Source organism: Leptidea sinapis, chromosome 45, assembly GCF_905404315.1.
Source record: "Leptidea sinapis chromosome 45, ilLepSina1.1, whole genome shotgun sequence".
Classification (NCBI taxonomy): Eukaryota; Metazoa; Arthropoda; class Insecta; order Lepidoptera; family Pieridae; genus Leptidea; species Leptidea sinapis.
Window position 1 is genome coordinate 5,648,020 of NC_066309.1, and position 21,562 is coordinate 5,669,581.

General features: G+C 38.3%; 2 protein-coding genes and 1 long non-coding RNA gene across 6 annotated transcripts in view; 1 reads left to right on the forward strand and 2 right to left on the reverse strand.

Annotated features, from left to right (window-relative positions):
• Positions 1-280: 280 nt before the first annotated feature.
• LOC126977437 (uncharacterized) lies at positions 281-8,538 on the reverse strand. The gene is made up of 5 exons (XR_007732208.1): positions 8,208-8,538; positions 7,862-7,945; positions 7,104-7,172; positions 6,809-6,898; positions 281-344 (listed from the first exon to the last, which is right to left on the reverse strand). It is a non-coding gene; the product is annotated as an uncharacterized LOC126977437 (long non-coding RNA).
• LOC126977402 (uncharacterized) lies at positions 677-2,396 on the reverse strand. Its single transcript, XM_050826189.1, has 2 exons — positions 1,026-2,396; positions 677-896 (listed from the first exon to the last, which is right to left on the reverse strand). The coding sequence occupies exons 1-2, from the start codon at positions 2,326-2,328 to the stop codon at positions 868-870; spliced, it is 1,332 nt and encodes a 443-aa protein (XP_050682146.1). The 5' UTR covers positions 2,329-2,396; the 3' UTR covers positions 677-867.
• A 1,561-nt stretch (positions 8,539-10,099) lies between the features above and the next one.
• The window catches only part of LOC126977395 (acetyl-coenzyme A transporter 1), a 187,959-nt gene continuing 176,496 nt past the window's right edge, over positions 10,100-21,562 (forward strand). Inside the window, exons 1-8 of one of the 4 annotated variants that reach the window (XR_007732196.1) lie at positions 10,100-10,310; positions 10,392-10,622; positions 10,804-11,093; positions 11,293-11,650; positions 12,624-12,743; positions 13,578-13,760; positions 15,105-15,326; positions 17,138-18,978. Coding sequence is in view for 3 of the 4 variants with exons in the window: in XM_050826173.1 (XP_050682130.1) it covers positions 10,410-10,622; positions 10,804-11,093; positions 11,293-11,650; positions 12,624-12,743; positions 13,578-13,760; positions 15,105-15,326; positions 17,138-17,308 (1,557 nt within the window). In the remaining variant the exon portion in view is untranslated. Of the gene's footprint in view, positions 10,311-10,391; positions 10,623-10,803; positions 11,094-11,292; positions 11,651-12,623; positions 12,744-13,577; positions 13,761-15,104; positions 15,327-17,137; positions 19,117-21,562 lie in introns of those variants that run through there. The other 3 variants (XM_050826173.1, XM_050826174.1, XM_050826175.1) reach the window with 3 other exon arrangements.

A 21,562-nucleotide genomic window follows, 5' to 3' on the forward strand; every position in this document is an offset into this window, starting at 1 on the left:
TTGAAATTGCGCGTAGAGTTAGTTATTTAATTTTGCCACAACATAGAACATAAAGGATAGGATTTAGTAGTGTTGGTATGAGTAATTGAAGTTATTGGGTGAGAGAAATAAAAAGCAATGTTTGCATATTACTTTTTATTTTTATAATGTTTATGTTTATCATAATATTGTTGGGCAGCTGTTTTTGTTTCGTCTTCACCCACATAATATGTTTATTATCCGGACAAAATTCGATTGATCGATCTGCACCACCTTTTAACCTTGCTTTGAAAGATTGTCCTTTTGCAAGCGCAATATTTCTGCTTGAAGATGCTTGATCTTTGTGCACTGTGGAGCCATTAGATCTGTGAAAGAATGTTTAATTTACAAATTGTATAGTATATATGTATTATATGGTATTAAATAAATGGACAATATGAAAAGGGATTCAGTCTTAAGTCTATATATATAAAAAAGAATTACTGTTCGTTAGTCTTGCTAAAACTTGAGAATGGATGGATCGATTTGGCTAATTTCGGTCTTGAATATTTGTGGAAGTCCAGTAAAGGTTTTGATAAGAAGAAGAATTTAATATGTACAGCACGACGTCTGTCGGGTCAGCTAGTAATGAATAAAAATATGTTCAAAATTTCATTCCCACTCGGACATTCGCTGTTCTCAATCCTATCAGGTACCAATGCAGCCTTCATCAAAAAAGACATTTGGCTCAATAGTCTTATGTCATGTCATGCATTCTATTCTATTCTATTCTTCCTACTGTGGCTTCTGTGGAAGATATACCACAGATTTGCCAGAATCACGTTAGATTAGACTACCAAGCTTTGAGTATGTGTCTTCTAAGTTTAACGGTAATAATCGGTGTTCAGATTACATAAAGTTTAATTTTCTAATAATATCTGAAACAAATAATATACATGCTTGTAAGACTATAAATGACATACACAAATAGAAATACTTAAATAATTAATTAATATAAGTACTAAATAATATTTACAACTTAATCTTATTAATTTTAATATATTTACACAAAATATTTACAAAAGGAGTGTAAACTAGGGAGAGGAGACATTTAACGGAGGTTGGACGGGGGACTTCAGCGGGTATATAATTGTGCAGAGAAGATTGCATTAAGGGACAACTAAAGAATAAATGATCCATGTTTCCCTCATCAAGGCCACAATCACATAGAGAATGATCCCTAATTCTAAGTTTTGCTAGAAAGACTGGAGTGCAGGCATGGTTTAAACGTAAGCGGCATATAGTTGAGATTATTGTTTTATTATGAATCCTACATTTTGAGAACCAAGGTTTTTGAGGAATTTCTGGTTGGAGTTCTCCATAAAATTTGCCTTTTAAAGTTTTGGAAACTTGCCAAATGTTTGACCAACTCTCATACATCTTGGGTTTCAGGGTAGAGCACAAGTCATGAGTGAATATTTCTGAATACTGAAAGGAACCTGAATGAGCAGCTGATCTAGCACAGGCATCTGCATTTTCATTACCAGAGATGCCCATGTGACCTGGAATCCAAGCTAAAACTATGTTAATTTTGAGTTCATAGCACTCTTTCAAAGTTTCTCTTATTTTGAGAATGATGGGAAACTGACTTTTTGTCTTAAACGGATTTGAGAGAATTGATTGGAGGCAACTTTTAGAGTCTGAAAGGATAATAGAATTGTTCATGTTGTGAGACTTAACAAATAGAATAGCTTCAAGAATGGCGATTGATTCCCCTGTAAACACAGAAGTGGTGGGTGGGCAGCTATAACTCAGTATAATTCTTGTTGAGGGAATCCATACTGCAGCCCCAACCGGACTCATGTCTGTTTTTGAAGCATCCGTGTAGATTTTATACCAATGTCGAAAATCTGAGTCCATTATATGAGAAAAAGTTTTATTTGCTTCTATAGAAAACTTATCAACACCTAAGTCTAAAATTACTGAGGGTTGGAAAGTAAGAGCATTGAAAGGCATAGAAAATAAAGGCAATTTAGAATATTGAAAGAGAGGGTTAGAGAGCTGAGAAAATAAAAGGTAACTATTTATAACGCAAGGTCTTTTGTCTTCAGGTACAATATTATTATCATTGTATAAAACAGCTAATTGTTCTGATTTTTGGAGTAAGGGATGAGCTCGGCAGCCAGCTAGTTTAAAGAAAAATTTATTGGCAAGGAATTGTCTACGTAGTGAGAGGGGAGGATCCACACATTCTACTTGCATTGCATTAATAGGGCTGGATTTCATAGCTCCCAATACTAAACGTAAACATTTAGCCTGAATTCTGTCCAATTTATTTAGACCTGCTTTGTTTGCTGGGATTAAGAACATAGTGCCATAATCTAAATGAGTGCGAATTATGGCATTGTATAGTAATTTTTGAGTGACGGGGTGAGCTCCCCACCAGAAACCAGACAATGAGCGAAGAATATTAATATTTTTCTCACATTTCTGTGAGACATAATCAAAATGCTTGACGCCAGATAATTTGTGATCCAACCAAATACCCAAAAACTTAACATTATTAACAATTGGTAGATCAACATTATAAATTTTAATTTTAATAGGTGGAAGAATTCTTTTATTTGTAAATAAAACTACCTTACTTTTAGATGTTGATAGAGACAGTCCATGTTGTGTTAAATATTCAGAAAGATAATCAAGAGCATTATTTAAATGATTAGATGAATCTTGTATAGACTTGTCAGAAGAATACAGGACAATGTCATCTGCATATTGCAGTATCTGACAGAAAGGTGTAACGGTACTGTTGAGGTCATGGGTATACAGATTATAAAGAAGGGGACTAAGGACTGAGCCTTGAGGTAAACCTTTCCAAACTGACTTAGGAGGGAGGTAAGAGGATGGACCTTTAATAGTGATGGATCTCTCCATTAACATGTTACATATGAAACGGGATAACTTCACGGGGATACTCAGCTGGTTGAGTTTACTCCTGAGTAGGGGAAGTGAAACGTTATCATATGCAGATTCTATATCAAGAAAAACTCCCACAAGGTGTTCTTTTCTGAGGAGTGCTATTCTAATGTCAGTTGTAAGGATACCTAAGCTATCTAAGGAGCTCTTGCCCTTTCTGAAACCGGACTGGGAGGTGGAAAGGAGATTATTGGTTTCAACAAACCACTCAAGTCTTTGTTTAATCATGATTTCAGAAACTTTTGCAAGAGCAGAAGAGAGGGCAATTGGCCTATAGCTGGTAGCTTCAGATGGATTCTGACCAGGTTTAAGTAATGGAATAATTTTGCAAGAGCAGAAGAGAGGGCAATTGGCCTATAGCTGGTAGCTTCAGATGGATTCTGACCAGGTTTAAGTAATGGAATAATTACCTGATTTTTCCAAGGTGGAGGGATGGAACCAAGATCAAAAAGGTTATTGATTATGCTAAGATAATATTCCTTGGTTGTAGATGATGAATTTTAAATGAAAGAGTATGGGATTCCATCTGCCCCAGGAGCAGAGTCAACTAGGCCATCCAGAGCAAGAAGAAGTTCAGAGAATGAGAAGGGGGACTCTATACTGTGAGTTGAGGCAAGAGGGATTGGGGGGGATGGAAAATAGTCCATATTTGGAACTGAAGGGGGGACATCCTATCTGAAAAGGAATCAACCCATACAGAAGGATCCACATTAAAATCACACACTTGATCACAAAATGAACCTCTAAATTTTTTAATTTGTTTCCAGACAGTTGAGGATGGAGTGCTTGGTTTTAAATTCTGGCAAAAATTAATCCAACCTTGTTTTTTCTTTTTTCTGAATAAATGGGTAGCCTTCGCCGCCACTTTTTTATAATAAATAAAGTTTGACATGGACATGTTTCTATTGTAATTTAATTCAGCTAATTTCCCTTCTTTAGCAGCAGCAGTGCACTCAGAGTCCCACCAAGGAGTTGAAATCTTATTTGAAACAGGTTTTTTTAAAGGGAAGTTGTTGTCAGCACATGTAATCATGGCATTAGCTAATTTATTATAATTATCTACTGCATTAAAATGGTTAATGACTGGAAACTCAGCAATTTTTTTTATCAAGACAAGAAGAATATTTAGGCCAATTTGCTTCTATTAATCTATATTTAAGAGATGGGGAAAAATTTTGGGGTGGAATTACTTTGTCAGGGATAGAAATTATAATAGGAAAATGGTCACTACCATGGGAATTATGTAAGATGTTCCAAGAAAGGAGAGGAGCCAGACACGGAGAACATAAGGTGAGATCAACTGCACTTTTGGGATTTTGAGAAGGAGAAACCCTTCGGGTTGGAGAGCCATCATTGATAATGCAGAGATTGATTTCATCAAATACATCCAACAGGGAAAGGGCAAAATAGTCAGTGTGACTTGAACCCCATGAGGGATGATGGGCATTAAAGTCTCCCATAATAATAATAGGAGGGGGAATAGACGATAACAAAAGGAGAATATCTGCAATCATAGTTGATTGCGGATGGGGCACATAGATTGATACTAAGGAGAAGTTCATTACCTTTGCTGCAACAATGTTTATACCAGGATGGGGATTAGGAAGGATAATTGGGGAAAAGGGAAGGGTGCGACTCATAAATAAGGCGCAACCCGCACCAACACTTTCTGCTCTATCATCCCTAAGGCACATATAGCCGGGGACCCTGAAGTGATTTCCAGGGACCAGCCATGTCTCAGAGATGGCGATGGCAGAAGGAAGATATTTATTAATTAGGTGTATAAGGCTGGGTTTTTTAGGACGTAGGCTTCTGATGTTCCATTGAAGAATGGACACTGGGGCCATGAATTTTACCAATAGATAAGATTTGTGATAGTTGATGGGCAACGTTGGATGGTAGGCTAAGATTGTTCTTGGTAATCAAAGAGAGTAAGATTGACAGGAGGGCCTCCAAGAGGTTATCATCCTGTGTTGATGAAGAAGAAGAAACTTGGTGGTTTAGGGCAGAGCCATTTGGGAAGGCTGAAGGTACATCAGCAATGATAGCTTGGTGAGCAGCTCGATCATAAGGTTTACTCAATAAGGGTTTGGAACGTGGAGAAGAAAATACAGTTTTCTTATAGCTGACTGTGGGAGAAGGAGTGGGTGTCTGGCTCATGTGTGCTGAGGAGTAGTTATGGGATACAGAGGGATTACGGAGAATTTCTGAGTATGGCCTCATCACCTTTGGGCAACGATTTGAGGCCTCCTCATAGGAAATGTTCTCTTGGGACATAATAATTTTAATTGTTTTTTGTCTGCCCAGTTCAGGGCATTCCTTGTTTGTGGCAAAGTGTTGTCCTGAACAGTTAATACAGATAGCATCCTTTTCAGTTGTATCACATGAGCTACCAGCATGAGCTTGAGTACATTTGTAACATCTTGGGTTAGATCTGCATACAGTTTTGATGTGACCAAATCGGCAGCAGTTAAGGCATTGGATTGTAGGGAAAAGGTAGGTTTCAACAGGGAGGGAATTATGGGAGAGGAATATTTTTTCAGGAAGCACTTGACCATGGAAAGTTATTACAATTGTTTGAGTAGGTAACCAAGTAACTTTACCTTCCTCAATGACCTTTCTGTTGAATCTGCGAGCCTTTAAAATCTTACCACAACCAGTGGGAAGACTGACAGACTCCACAAACTCGTTCATAGATAAGTCCACAGGAACCCGGCGGACTATACCCATCTTGGTTATGTTGAAGTTTGGGATTGTTGCTGTATATTTATTGGCAGATAATACAGGGTTATCTAAAAATTTGTTTGCATCACCAGACGATTTGAATGTGACAGCTATTTTATTCCTACCGATTTTTTTTATGCCGTCAGGGCAAATATTTGGAATTTTATGCCTATGCAGTAGTTGACCGAATTTGATGGGCTTTATAGTTTGGCCTGAGGTAGGGTCTTCCTCGATACGAGAAACATGGATAATAAATGGACCTTTATCAAAATCCGTATATTGTTTAAAACCAATAACTAAACTTGGGTCACAAAATACATTCTGAATGGACGCCGAAGCCAGATCCGTATCAGTTATAGTTTTTTTTGCAGCGTTTTCTTCTGAGCTGCTTGTATGTTTACGCCGTTTTGACCCGGCGAGTGTGGGGGTACCCGGAGGGTCCGGAGGTTCCGGGGGAGAAATCTCCATTATTAAACGGTTAGTAAAATGTAAAAGGGTTGACTATGTTAATTGTTAATGACTAAGTACTTAATCTTACCAAAATAAAAACAATCCACGACCAATGAGAAAAAGGTAAACTCCTGTAATCAAAATAACAATAGGCTACGGTAGACAAAGCCCATAAAAAATGATCACTGAATTTCCGAACTCGACTCACGCGTGGTAGCTAATCTATCGTTTTTCAATAAACTTGTTAAAAAATCAAAATTCAAAATATCAACAAATTGGGTACAACAAAGAGTAAAATAAACCATGTCATGCATTAATCTGCTGTTATAAAATTACTGTCACATTTATGGTTAATCTTTGTTAAATAAAGACCTTTTGAATTTCTTATTATGTTTAATTTCTTATGAGTGTTGTAATATTACATCAAAGCCCGCCATTGTCAGGTGTGCTACTCCCTAACTTTGTTGACTCACATACTACAAAATAAATGATGGGCCATTACAAGAATCTTGCTGATTTTTGTCCCCAGCTCCGGGACTATGAGGGAACTACTTTGCCCACCTAGACAAAAGATCATAAACTATGCCAAATTTCATACAAATTTATTCCGCACTTTTTGGATAAAAAAGTAAAAAAACAATATTTTCAAAAGAAATCAGAATCTTTCCCATTTGTAATATTAGTATAATAATATTAATACCCTTTCCAGCTGTTCCTTTAGGCTTGTTAATAAAACTATAATTATGTTCCAGCATCAAGCACCTTGCTGAAATAAATTGTTGAGATGCATCTGAAATTGGAAATAATACTTATGTAGTTTGTTGCCCACTTTGTCAGAGTGAATTTTAACTATACTTTCAACTCATTTAGTTGTGTATAATAGATAGAAATACATCATATTTTGGTATGTGTTCAAAACAAAATTTAATCATTAATTTATATATTTATTATTATTGATAATAGCCAACAAATTGAAAAAAATATGTGAATTTTACCTGCAGCTACAGGTAGGAATGTTGTTGAAGTTGATGCTTTTTCTAAAATAAAGTTGCTCACATATGGCTCTGTAAATAATAAACATAATAATAGATTAATGATTATTTATTATTTGTATGCCACAGAGAACCGGAGAACTTTTATTGTGATTTGTAAAATCTTATGTAAATGAAATGAAATTATGAAGACTTTATATGAAAACATGACATTAAGATCAAGATCAAATGTGGGATTTTCAATCAATAACATTTTATAGGCCCAAGATTTTAAAATTACAACTAAGACATACATCAAAATTTTGTTTGTGTATGTCCATAAATAACAATAATTTTAAGAAGAAACATATATGACCCGTGTCATATATGTTTCTTAATCCCGTGATTAAAAGCAGAACAAAATCAAATTGTCAATGCCCATTTCTAGGCTAAATTTTGACAGATTTTTATCAGCAACTGAGTTTGCCTTTATATTCTTTCTGAAAATTTTATTCGAAATAGGATATAATATCACTTACAGAAAGTCAACACTACATATTGGAAAAAGTATACCTCAGCCCTGAGAAGTAAGGGCATAAGATACTCAGCGGGCTTCATTTTTTGCATAAAAATATGGTTACAATGTTAAATCATGCAATAAAATTTATTATTTAATACCCTGAGGGTGGCCGCTCCATGCCATTTCTGTGGTATAATTAAGAATGTCACTTATGTTATAGTAACCTTTACGACATTGTAAATAAGTTTTAAAAATTATTTACCTGAACAGTCTTGCTGTATTATTGTAGGCAGTAAATGTTGTGTGAATGAAGCTTGTCCTAAGATTACTTGACTCTGTAGTTGTCCTGAAAAATAATGTGAATATGTAAAGATTATGTTTCATTATTAAATGATTATCATTGATAATGAACCAGTTTCAGCTAGAAACGCAACCATTGAATTTTGTAATCACAACTGTGTAAGAAAATCAGATGTTTCCAGAATGATACAATATACCTTCAAAAAAACTATCGACTCAACAAAGATTCTTAGTGGTGTGACTAAATCTGACAGAATAAGGAATAGAATCGAATATTAACTCAATATGTGTTAAATTAGGGGACTTACCAGGCAGATGAAGCATAGGAACTGCCAATGTGCTTAGCCGTTGATTACGATTTCTGTGTCTGTCAGAAAAGTGTATATCACAAATTCACTTCTTCTTATAATATTCAAAATGAGATATTTCAGGGTTTCCACCAACAATACTGACCCAAGTTTTAAACTGCTCAGGAAATTTGACAGCATCTGGGAAACGATGCATTGGAATCTCTGAAAATAATAAACAATATTATTAAATAAATTGAATGAGTATTAAAGCCATCAGACAAATTGTGATAACCTAGTGTTATGACCATTGGGCTACTATTAGATTTTGGACTCATATATTGACTTTTCTCTTGATAAAAACGGTGTCAGAAGCTAGCATAGCTGTCAATTATTATTAAGTGTGTTAAACCATATAAGTCAGGGGGAAGGAGGTTTTAACCATGATTGCAAATTCAATCGACGAACCGGTAGTAGAACCTGAGAGTAGAACAAACCTTATATGATACTTTATTTATCACAAGATTAGTCAATAAACTATACTGTTAAGATTTAAAAGAATAATTTACTTAGCACGGAGCGCACAACCGAAAGCACAACGTCTCGGCATTACACCAAAGTTCAAAAATTCCACAAACAAAAGTGTCTCTGTCACAAAAAGGAGATTTTTGGATTGAATTCGCAACAGCAAGGCGGAGGAAAACAAGGCTCGACTCGACGCACTTACACTTTGATTTCAATACTAAAAATATGCAAAAAGGAAAACACGAGAGTAGCCGCCATTTTATGACCAGTGGGCAGGTTTCAAAGCGAGTGACAGCTGACAAAGCTTTAATTTTGGGGCCAATTATCAGATGGCACTACAGTTTTCTGAAAACGTCACTTTAAGGCGACTGTCCCACCCCTGCCCATAAGGTATCGATACTTTCATTTGATACCTGTACTCAGTATCGAATATTTGCAACTCTCGAATTCAATACCGAGTACTAGTGTCAGATGAAAGTTCAAAGTATCGTAGTATTCGTATTGATTGGTGTCGCAATCTGCCTCAGGAGGTCTATTACCAAAATGGACAGCGAACGACGAACTTCAAATTAAATCCTATTACGAAAGTACTTCGGGTCCGAATCGTGCGGACGGATATCGACCATAACCATAGACATAAGTGAATTTGTGAATAAGACAGACAAAGAAAGACAAGATGTCTAATCGCAAACTTCGTTTCGATCTTCGAATTCGAAACACTTTCGTAACTGAAAAATGTACGATCTGTCAACCGAAACTACGTATTTCGATTTTCGTAATAGGGCTCCAGGCCCGAATCCTTAGCAAGCCAGCCGCAGCGCTCCTATTGGTCAAGACGAATGGAGGCACTACATAATATTATGAAGATTTTTTTTGTAAAATTAAGTCATTAAAAGCAATCAATCATTAAAAAGCATCGATTATTTTATGAATTTTTTTCTCCATCTCTCTTATGTCTGGCATAGCCTCGCTTATGTATTTAATAATGTTGTTAGATTTTAATAAGTATTGACTATTGAGTAGTATCGATACTTTCATATAGTATGGTACATATCGATACTTTGATTCGATTCTAGTATCATGTACTAGTATCGATGAAGGTGTTGTATCGTTAATATCAAAGAGGATGTAAATACTACGTGATAAGAGGCGGGGCTGCCAAAGTAAAAATTAATAGTAGGTATAGAACGTGATTGAACGTTGTCACTTGTTTCTGTCACGTCTGTCGGCGACAGACTGTCCCGCTGTCCCTATATTATGTAATGCCTATATTATCTAATGTACTCTGTGCTGTCCTCGCTCGACAGTGAGCAATGAGCAGTGGGTTTTCACGTCACGTCCTTGTCAAACTCAAATGTCGTATCGTAATTCGTATTGTGGTCGTGTTTCGTCAAACGTCATTCGTGATCGTAGATCGTGTTTATTACTAAATAGTTAAATACTAATAAGAAATTTAATATTAGCTGTTGGCCTGTTGTTGAAAATACGTGGTATTGCCTGAATGGTTTATATTGAGGATCTCTTAGATTATTAGTATCCATCAGCCTAGAACTCCTATCAACTTTATTAAATTATTGTGGAAACACCAAACTGTATAAAGTTTGTACCGTTATAAATTAGATTTTTTTATGAATTATTTAACATATCATATTAGAACAACTTTTTTTATGAAAATTTCAGTTACTAAACAGTGTAATAATGTCAGTGGCTAATAGAAGGAAACCAGTAGAAAAGGAGCAGTTGTTAGAGAATGGTGATAAAAATCTCAATACCGAAAAGAGTAACATTAAGGGAGATGAATGGAATATCGCTGTTTTATTATTTTTGTACGCTTTACAAGGTATTCCCCTTGGCTTAGCTGGAGCTGTACCAATGCTTCTTCAAAATCGTGGTATTACATATACACAACAAGTAAACACTTTTCTCTTCTAATGTTTTGTTTAATAATTCGTAGTTATGAGTGATACATAATTATTAATAGCGTAATATGAATATGTTTTAAGTTATAACAATAATATAAATTAGTATTTTTCAGAAATCACACCCCTTCCATAACAAAATTTACATTAATAATGAACATGTTCATTTTCAGGCAGAGTTTAGTTTTGTTAACTGGCCATTTAGTGTCAAATTACTGTGGGCTCCAATAGTTGATGCTCTGTTTATGCCAAACTTTGGCAGAAGAAAAACATGGCTTGTACCCATTCAGTATATGATTGGTATTGTAATGTTAATAATGTCAAGTAATATAACTGATTGGCTCGGTTCAAAAGAAGTAGCGCCATCTATGACTTTTCTGACAATATCTTTCTTATTTTTGAACTTCCTGGCTGCTACCCAGGATATTGCAGTTGATGGATGGGCATTAACAATGCTAAAAAGGTAATATACAAATATAGTTTTTTATATACAATTTGATTGAATGTAAGATTATAAACTTTAAGTCTAAGACGAGAATCATTTATTCATTTAGGTCACTAAATGACATTTCTATGGTTCTGAACTACTTCTACCTCAAAGATCTAAAAATATCTTATCAGAACCCTTTATTACCACTCATAAATAAGGATTTATTTTCCAGATGCAACGTGGGTCATGCCTCAACTTGTAACACAGTGGGACAAACAGCTGGTTTTTTCCTGGGCTATGTTTTATTCTTAGCGTTAGAGTCTCCCTACTTTTGTAATAAGTATTTAAGATATGAACCAGAAACAGAAGGCCTTGTCACACTTTCAAGTTTCCTACTTCTGTGGGGGTGGGTGTTTATAATAACAACAACATTGATAGCTATATTTAAGCATGAGACCAATGATGTGGTAAATTCTAAAGAGGGCCAAGGAAAAGGGATGAAAGATATATTAAATGCATATAAACAGCTTTACACCATAGTGAAGTTGCCAGCTGTTAGGACATTGGCTTTGGTATTGTTTACAGCCAAGGTAAGCTATTGTATTCACATATAGATAACAATATAGCGAAATGAAATCTAAATATAACCTGGAATTCATTTATTAACTACGATTAATGCCCCACTGCTTATAGATACTTCCCAGTGTGGTACATAAATATTTTGATCACAAATGGGAAGACAAGACATTAAACCTTTTCGCACCTTTAATCATAAACTGAAGTATCTCAAAATTTCAATTTTATGGGAAATCGCATTTAAAGTTTGACATGTTTATATTGATGACTTCAAAAAATCATAAAAAAAATAAATAGATTATTTCGGTCACACACAAAAATAGATGTGTGTAGCTTAATTATTTTTGTGTTAGAATAAGGTACAAAATTACTATATTTTGATGAATAATACACAAAAAAAAATATTTAAAAAAGTATTTCGGTTTATGTTTAAAACTCGAAAAACGTAAATTTTGAGTTAAATCAGTTTATGAATAAAGGCGCGTTTTCCTTTCTGAGAAACTCTGATTGCGGGTATGCCTCAGATAAGCGTGATTTTGGCGCTTACGCAGTATTCTGTCAATGTGAATTATTTTACGTGTGTTTCTGAGAGACATACAACACACTCTGTTTTGGTATACTGAAAAATCTAGTGCCCTGGGGCACTATTCTCTCACCAAGTTCCGACCCTTATTTTGTTTATAAGATGCTTTATTTTGCACGGTCTTATAGCTTGTTTCAATAGCTTTCATATACATTCACTCAAATTATCCTAATTATAAGCAATCTATTAATACACATAAAATAATATGCATTGACAGAATGCTTCACCAGCGCCAAAAGCACATTAGATCGATATATATAGAGATAGAAAGCATCATGATCTGAGGCATACTGTGATCAGAGTTTCCTGGAACCGAAAGGTTAATCAAAGTGTACTTGTTATAAATCTTAACAACTTAATCCGTATATAGAATTAATGTTATACACAAAATTTATTATTTTTAGGTTGGTTTTTGTGCAAGTGATGCTGTATCAGGCTTAAAACTAGTTGAGGCTGGTGTTCCTAGGGAAGACTTAGCATTGCTAGCAGTACCTCTAGTTCCAGTTCAAATTTTAATGCCAATAGTAAGTTTGTTATGTAGATGTAATGTAAATTGTGTTGTGTGTGTGTGATATGTGATATAATATAAAATGTGATTATTAAAATCACATCTTAGACCAGGACACACATGTAGCCTTTGAAAATGGTAAAAGGTTAAAAAAGTAATGGTAGGACGAAACTCGAAATTACAAAAGTTATTTGTTCAACAAGTGAGCAAAGTTATTTTTGCTGCAAGTTCTGCCTTTAAATCACGAATTGGCGAAGTAGTCTAGAATTGAACCACGAGCGTAGCGAGTTATTCTAATATAGACTGCCGAGGTAATGAGTGATTTAAAGGCATGAGAAAAAAAATTTGCTCTCGTGAGAAACATACAACTTTTCACCTCAACTAGCGAGAAAAGTGTTATAGGTTAGTAAGAGAAACAAGTAAGATAACATTTACTAGTATATGTTTTAAATATTAAGTCTTTAAAAAGGCAATAGTAAAATTTATAAATCCAAAGTTCGATAAGTAACATATAAATTTTTGTGACAATGAGATAATATGCTAGGCTAAAATGAGTTTCGGAACGCACCGGATCGCATTGTTTATTTTTTTAACGCGGAGTAATTCCCGGATGTGGTCACGTGGGGTTCGAAATTTTAATCACTGCCTCAAGCTCGCAGCAAAAACGCTTTTTGCTGCATCCATCCTGTCTGTGCATTCTATATGAGCATCTCCAAAACTAGCATTTTTTTTAACAATTTTATTTTGTGCTAGGAAGGTTATTCTTTATGCCAAAGAGGTTTTATTACCAGTCTATACATATGTAGTATTTGCGAAAAGATCAGTTAATTGGTATTCTTGTATATTTCAGGTTCTAGCAAAACATACTACTGGTCCCGAGCCACTGTCACTCTGGCTGAGAGCGTTCCCACTGCGCCTCCTGGTGGGTCCTCTAGCTGCCGCCCTCGTCGCGCTCACGCCGACTCTGATCGGGGACTCTGGAATTTCGTATTCATACTTCTTGATTCTTCTGTGCCTATACGTATTTCACCAGGTATTATAATTTTTTCTATTTATTACAATATCCAGAAGAAGAAAAGAATTAAAGTCACCGCATAGCCCAAATGATTGCTAAACTGAAGTGGTAGTGGGCAGGGCATATAGTTTGACGAACAGATGGCTGTTGGGGCAATAAAGTCCTCGAATGGCGACCACGTACCGGAAGACGCAGTGGCAGGCCCCCCATAAGATGGACCGACGATCTGGTCAAGATAGCCGGAATACGTCCGATGAGGGCAGCACAAGACCGATCGTCGTGGAAATCTTGGGGGAGGCCTTTGTCCAGCAATGGACGTCTTCCGGCTGATGATGATGATGATGATATAACAATAAAAACACAGATAGACATATATTTGCATTATTATTAAAAATCTTACTAAATCCAATTAGAAATAAAAATAATTAAATTAAATTAAAGGAGCATGATTGACGTCATAAGCAGGCTGACTTAATTCACGGGTGGGCTCGTGCTTAAGAGTACAGCATCCTGAACTTAACTTAATGCCCACCTAAGTTCTTTATACAAATCTCCCACACCTTTAGGGCGGTTCCTGTCACGCGGATTTCCATCCTCGTGCGGAGCTAGTCCGCATGCGTTTACTCCGAACGCTCCTGGCCACACGCAAGACATTGTCCTACCTTCAACCTATCTGTGTTCCGCGCGCGTTTAACACGCGTGATAGGAAACACATGTATAAAATAATAGGATAAAATACCGCACGACAGGAAAACAGTCCTAAGGTTATCTGGAAGCAATAATTTAACTTCAAACTTTAGATTCTCACTCGTTTGTTTTTAAGTGTACGGGCGACTTTAGCACACTGCGGTCGCGAATTACGCACAATGTCTCAGTACGTCGGTGTAAATGTAGTCTCAACCGGCTCGCTTACATCACAGATTACGTAAGTTGACTTGTCTTGTGGTGCGGGCGCAAGCGGTAGCGATTTCGTGTTGCCGGGCTTGGGACAATAATATGCTCGCCTATTATTGTTTGCCGTGTCTTTATTTTTTTATGAAAATAAGGAAGAGACGAGCAGGACGTTCAGCTGATGGTAATTGATATGCCTTACCCATTACAATGCATGCTGCTCAGGATTCTTGAAAAACCCAAAAATTCTGAGCGTCACTACAATTGCGCTCGTCACTTTGAGACATAAGATGTTAAGTCTCATTTGCCCAGTAATTTCACTAGCTACGGCGCCCGAAACACAGTAATGCACATTACTGCTTTAATTGAGTCAGTAAAATATCTCATCGTGAGTAAATCCGTATTAATAGTTAATTTAATAATCACTCACGAAAGTTTTAATAATTTAATATAAGTGTTGTTTTTTTTCAGACCTGCTTATACTGTATGTTCGTGGCGGTAATGGCGTTCTTCGCCAAGGTGTCAGACCCGTCAGTTGGAGGTACCTATATGACACTGCTCAATACTGTGTCGAACCTGGGCACTAATTGGCCAAACACTCTCGCGCTGTGGGCGGTCGACCGCCTCACCTACAGGACGTGTAGTAACCTGGAACTCAGTGACAACACTTGTTCCACTGACTTGGAAACCGAGGTGTGTATACTTTGTTATTGGTACCACTGTCTTACATTATAAGTAATCACTTACTACGACTACGCAGCACCTATTATGCGTGGTGGAGTGGGCGGCTAATCCTGCCATCCCAACTCTTCAAGGTAGTTTTTCAAATCTCTGATATCACCCATGACCTCATAGTAAGATATTCGGAGCAAGACCCCATGCCTTCGCTATCATTCGGCATCGCCAGAAGGATATAGCGGCCTTTTTATTTTTGCCTCTGCATGGGCGGGCCCAGTTTAGCTTGCTGTCAAGTATTACCCCTAAATACTTCACTTCGCCTGTCAATTGGAGTTCATTGTTAAATAGTTTCGACAGTTGCCTATAACTCTTTTGTTTGTGAACATTACCAGGTCGTTGTCTATGAACCTACCCTAGGATACATTCCGTATAACAACTTAGTGGTAATATTGTACATACTGGTGCTTGTTGAGAGTGGCAATCAGATCATTTACTACCAAATTACATAGAAGAGGTGAGATTACATGTCCTTGGGGCAACATTTGGCAACTATTGCTATATATGTCTCACCTTCATCAAGTAAAATTACTCTGTGTGTACTTGAGTTTTCAATCCATACTGTTAGGGTTGTACATACTCCATGGTGTTGTAGGGCTTCTTTTATATCTTTAAATTTTGTCTCATCCAAGGCTCCTTCGATGTCTGCGAAGGTTCCTAGACAAAAGATCTTTCCTGAAAGTGCACCTTCTATTACGTTCAGTACAGTACATTCCTTTTACCTTACCATGTTTATTATGATCAAAGGGTATTTTCCCTCAGTTCTCTTTCACACAGCCGTTGTAGAGTCTTCAAGATGAAAGACGTAAGGTTGATGGGTCTGTATGAACCGAAGCACTTACTTTCTCCCTCGAAAGAAAATGGAAGTGGGCGGGGCACGTGGCCAGATACTCTGACGACAGATGGACACACAGAGTAATTAAATGGTCCGGCCCTCGAGGCATTAGAAAGAGAGGCAGGCCTTGTGGTAGGTGGACAGATGAAATAGTGGCAGTGGCGGGGCAAAGTTAGATAGAGACTGCAAAAACCAAAACTAAATTGAGTTCTTTGGAGGAGGCGTTTACCCAAAAGGGGTCCATATAAAACTAGAGATAGAGATAGTAACTTAGAGTAATATTAAACAATTGTTATTTTTTTGCATGGAATCAAATAAAGCTTCATTATTATTATTATATTAAATTAACTAACTACGCGTATTTCTGCCGTGAAGCAGTAATGTGTAAGCATTACTGTGTTTCGGTCTGAAGGGCGCCGTGGCTAGTGGAATTGCTGGGCAAATGAGACTTGACAATTTATGCCTCAAGGTGACGAGCGCATTTGTAGTGCCGCTCAGAATTTTTGGGTTTTTCAATAATCCTGAGCGGCTCTGCATTGTAAAATGGGCAGGGCGTATCAATTACCATCAGCTGACAGTCAGTTTGAAGTCTCGTCCCTTAGCTAAAATTAAAAATATTCTGTACATTTTTAAGTTAACCTTAAAAATTACGAAATTAAAAATTTATAATTGTGTATATTATATTATTCTACTGGTCTCTGGTACTTAAAAATTACCACCAATTTCACAATGTTTTATATTATTAATAGGTATTTTCAAATTTTTGCTTACGTTTTAAAATACTTTTATCGATACCTGTCATAGTGTCTCTTTAAATTGTTATAACAAATACCCAATTATCACACATTTCACTCTAGGCCCAAAGTGATGCTCATTAGAACAATTATTTTGTTATTTAGAATGAATTACCTATCTATGTGTGTTAACATTTTAGGTTTGCAAGAACAGTGGTGGAGTATGCAATGTACGGGTTGATGGATTTTATATAGAAACAGGCCTGTGTCTCATAGCTGGTGTCCTCTGGCTCCAGTGGGGTAGGAAGACCATGAAGAGACTCCAGCGGCTACCACCGAGCAGTTGGCAGATTGGTAGACTAAGTAGATAAGAGCAAACGACGGGTACCTGCACCACTAGCTAATATATGTTAAGATGGAACACCATCTGATCTAGTAAATTAAATTATTAAGACTCTCGTCAGACATTATTAACTTATTTTTTAATACGGCTTTACTCACGTTTTACCGGTGTGGGTACCGACTAGTTTCGGTACCACAAGCCAATACTTTGTGCAATAAAAACTTTGTCTCGCAAGCTGCTGGAAGCCAAAGAAATTTACCGTCGACCTAATTTTAATAGAGACAAGGGTTGGTCTCTGTCTGCCACTTGGAAACCAGTGTTACAAAACGCGTCTCGCAATAAGACCCATAGTGCCGATAATCACGTAGTGGACACGTGAGTACATTTTATGCATCCGTGGACACCAAAAGTGACATATGTTATGTTATGTCCAGCCGCGCACTACGAGCACAAGTCCGCAGTAAGAGGTGGGACGTTATCGCGAACCCACCACACTCACCCTGACGAAGGACTTCCGAATAGTTCTAAACTAGTCGGTACCGACACCGATAAAACGTGAGTAAAGCCGTATTAAAAAATAAAATGATCTAGTAAAGTTCAAATTGTGTTTTTATTGTACCTACTATCTGTGAAGTGGGCTTCAAATGAAACTCGGTTGTGTGCACCACTAATAAATCAAATGATACAATCTTATAAGGTGATAATACGTATTATAGTAGCACAATTTATTATAATTTATATTATACGAATGCAATATTAGTTTAATATAGATCAGTTTTATTTATAAATAGTCGAATGAATGATTTTTAATGTTTGACTAAACAATAGTCTATAATTCATATAATCCTCCAACATTCACATATTTTTGTTAAGAATAAATTATCGAATAGTTTTTTATTTTCGAAAATATGTATTATTAAAGTAATATTGTTAACAGATTTATCCTTGGAACATTATTTTTACGACCGATTGTATGAAACGTGCAGTGATTTGACATAAGTTTGAAATAGTTGTAATTACAGCATGGCGATTGGCGACGAAGTATAATCCGGCTAAGTTTGAAAGCGAACAGTTGCTTAAAACGTAGTGGAATTTAGCTATCTCTGTTTCTTACAACATTATAGCCGTCATCTGTCAATCTATCAATGACTGCACGTTTCATACAATCGAGTGAATCGCATGTTTTTACGGCCGTTCCCAATATTCAGTCTATCTCTTACTTGAGATAAAAATCGTAACTACCGTTGGCTTTTCTGTCCCAATAGACTTATCGACGGTAACTCACCTTATCCGTGCACGCTGTCTGTCAATGGGACGACGTATAGCTTACCAGCGATATAAAGTTTGTATGGAAATTGCAATTCACGCGTCCCAATATAAGGCGATAAGAATGACTTATCGGGTATATTGGGACAGCTTCAGATTATTGACAGTAGAAGGTAGTAATTTATCTCTATCTGTAGAAAGTATATTGGGAACGGCCGTTAGGGAGTTTCGCTAGGCTGGCATTCCTTCCGAGTTGGGACACCCGGACTATCCCTAAGTAACAACATTCCAGAACAATTTGTTATGTTTTTAAAGGGATAAGCCTCACTTCTAGGATTAATACACAAATAAAATTTTATGAACGAACGAAAAAATTTTCAAGAGCGACATCTCAAGTCAATTTCCTAATATGCAAAGACTGGGGTTAAGCAGGTTATCAACTGTAGATCCTTTTTTTTTTTTTTTATGGAATAGGAGGACAAACGAGCGTACGGGTCATCTGGTGTTAAGCGATCACCGCCGCCCACATTCTCTTGCAACACCAGAAGAATCACAAGAGCGTTGCCGGCCTTTAAGGAAGGTGTACGCGCTTTTTTTGAAGGTACCCATGTCGTATCGTCCCCGAAACACCGCACAAGGAAGCTCATTCCACAGCTTTGTAGTACGAGGGAGAAAGCTTCTTGAAAACCGCACTGTGGAGGACCGCCACACATCCAGATGGTGGGGATGATATCCTAACTTGTGGCGTGTCGTGCGATGGTGAAATTCGGCGGCAGGAATCAGGTTAAACAGCTCTTCGGAACACTCCCCGTGATAAATGCGGTAGAAGACACACAATGAAGCGACGTCTCTACGCAACGCCAAGTGATCCAGCCGTTCACAGAGCACTGAGTCCCCGACAATTCGAGCTGCTCTACGTTGCACGCGGTCAAATGGATCGAGCAGATACTGGGGTGCACCAGACCAGAGATGACAGCAATACTCCATGTGTGGCCGGACCTGCGCTTTGTAGAGCGCTAGAATGTGGGCCGGCTTGAAGTATTGCCGTGCTCTATTGATGACGCCCAGCTTCTTCGAAGCCAATTTGGCTTTGCCCTCCAGATGGCCACGGAATTGGCAATCGCTCGAGATTTCGAGACCCAGTATTCCGATACTAGGCGCGGCTTTAAGAGAAGTGTTCTCGAAGAGCGGTGATACGACAAATGGGGTTTTTTTAGTGGTAAACGCGCAAACTTGAGTCTTCTGGGGGTTAAATTGGACAAGGTTCAATTTGCCCCATTCCGCGACCTTCTCGAGAGAGGACTCGATAGAAGACACAAGTTTCTCCCGGCACTGGTCGACGATTTCCCGAGAGAGACCTGCATGGCCCGTGTATACGGCATCACCAGTGCTGTCATCTGCATACCAATGCATGTTGGAGGTGTCCAACATATCATTGATATGCAGAAGAAACAACGTAGGAGATAGCACACAGCCTTGGGGCACTCCAGCATTCACGGGCTTCGGGTTCGAGCAATATCCGTCGACAACGACCTGTATGCTACGCCCAGTGAGGAAGCTGGAGGTCCACTTGCACAAGCTCTCGGGAAGCCCAAATGATGGAAGTTTTGAGAGGAGCGCCTTGTGCCATACACGATCAAAGGCCTTCGCTATATCCAGGCTAACTGCCAGGCCTTCCCCCTTGCTTTCAATAGCCGCCGCCCATCTATGTGTTAGGTATACCAGAAGATCACCTGCCGACCGTCCATGGCGAAACCCGTACTGTCGGTCGTTGATCAACTGGTGACCCTCTAGGTATACTAAAAGCTGGTGGCTAATTATGCTCTCCATGATTTTGGAGAGCAGGGAGGTGATAGCAATAGGCCTGTAGTTCGCCGGATCCGAACTGTCTCCTTTTTTTTGGATCGGATGGACAAGGGCTGACTTCCATGAGTCAGGGACTACGCCTTTGGAATAAGAGTGTCGGAATAAACGCGTTAGCACCGGCGTCAACTCAGGGGCACACGTTCTAAGCACGATTGGAGAAATGCCATCCGGCCCGCTCGACTTCCTGACGTCCAACGAAAACAGAGCTCGCCTAACAGTTTTCTGTCTGAACTGTACTTCAGGCATAGAGCTCTGACACCGCGGGATGGTCGGCGGTGTTTTTCCGTTGTCGTCAAGAGTCGAGTTGGAGGCGAAAAGAGCGCACAGGAGCTCGGCTTTCTCTTTTGCCGTATGGGCCAGGGTGTCATTCCTCATGTGCAACGGCGGCATGGACGGCTGGTTGAAGTTACCAAGAGCAGCTTTCGACAACGACCAGAACTTGCGTGTTCCGGTCGGGTAACTGGAAAGCTGCTCGCCGATTTTGACGACGTGCTTAGACATCGCACGGGCGATTTGCCGCTTAAAAAATCTGGAGGCACGGTTATATTTCCTCTTAAGAACTTTGCAGTTCGGATCCTTTGTGTCCAGCGCCGCAACCCAAGTTCGATACGCCTGTTTTTTGCAGTCAGATGCTGCTTTAACTGACGCATCGAACCAGGGCTGTGATCTGCCACCGATCGGTACTACAGAGCTTGGTATAAAAATATCCATGCCCTGCAGTATCACATCGCCTACTGCAATGGCGCAGGCACTAGGATCATCCGAAGAGAAACAAACCTTGCCCCAAGGGTAGGATGCAAAAAAGGAACGCATCCTATCCCAATCTGCTGACTTGTAGTGCCAAACGCGGCGGGTCGCTGGTGGTCTGCGACGTTGGCGTCGGATAGGCACTACACTCCTGACCAGGCAATTGTCGGACGTTCCAAGAGGGGCGTCGACAAAGACCTGGTAACCATCGGGATGTGTAGTCAGCAGAAGATCTAATAAGGACGGCATGTGGCTATCCACATCCGGGAGCCGCGTTGGCGACTCAACCAATTGGGACAGACCATACGCCAATGCAAAATTATGCACAGATCGCCCTGCGTAGTCTGTGGTACGTGATCCAAGCCATTCGGCATTGTGCCCGTTGAAATCACCCAAGACTACG

Excerpts from the sequence above, each read along its gene's own strand:
- LOC126977402 (XM_050826189.1), bottom strand. The coding sequence starts at position 2,328 with ATGTTCTTAATCCCAGCAAACAAAGCAGGTCTAAATAAATTGGACAGA. Across the intron at positions 897-1,025 it reads TCCTTTTGTAAATATTTTGT|ATATTATTAGAAAATTAAAC; the intron begins GTAAATATATTA and ends TATTTGTTTCAG.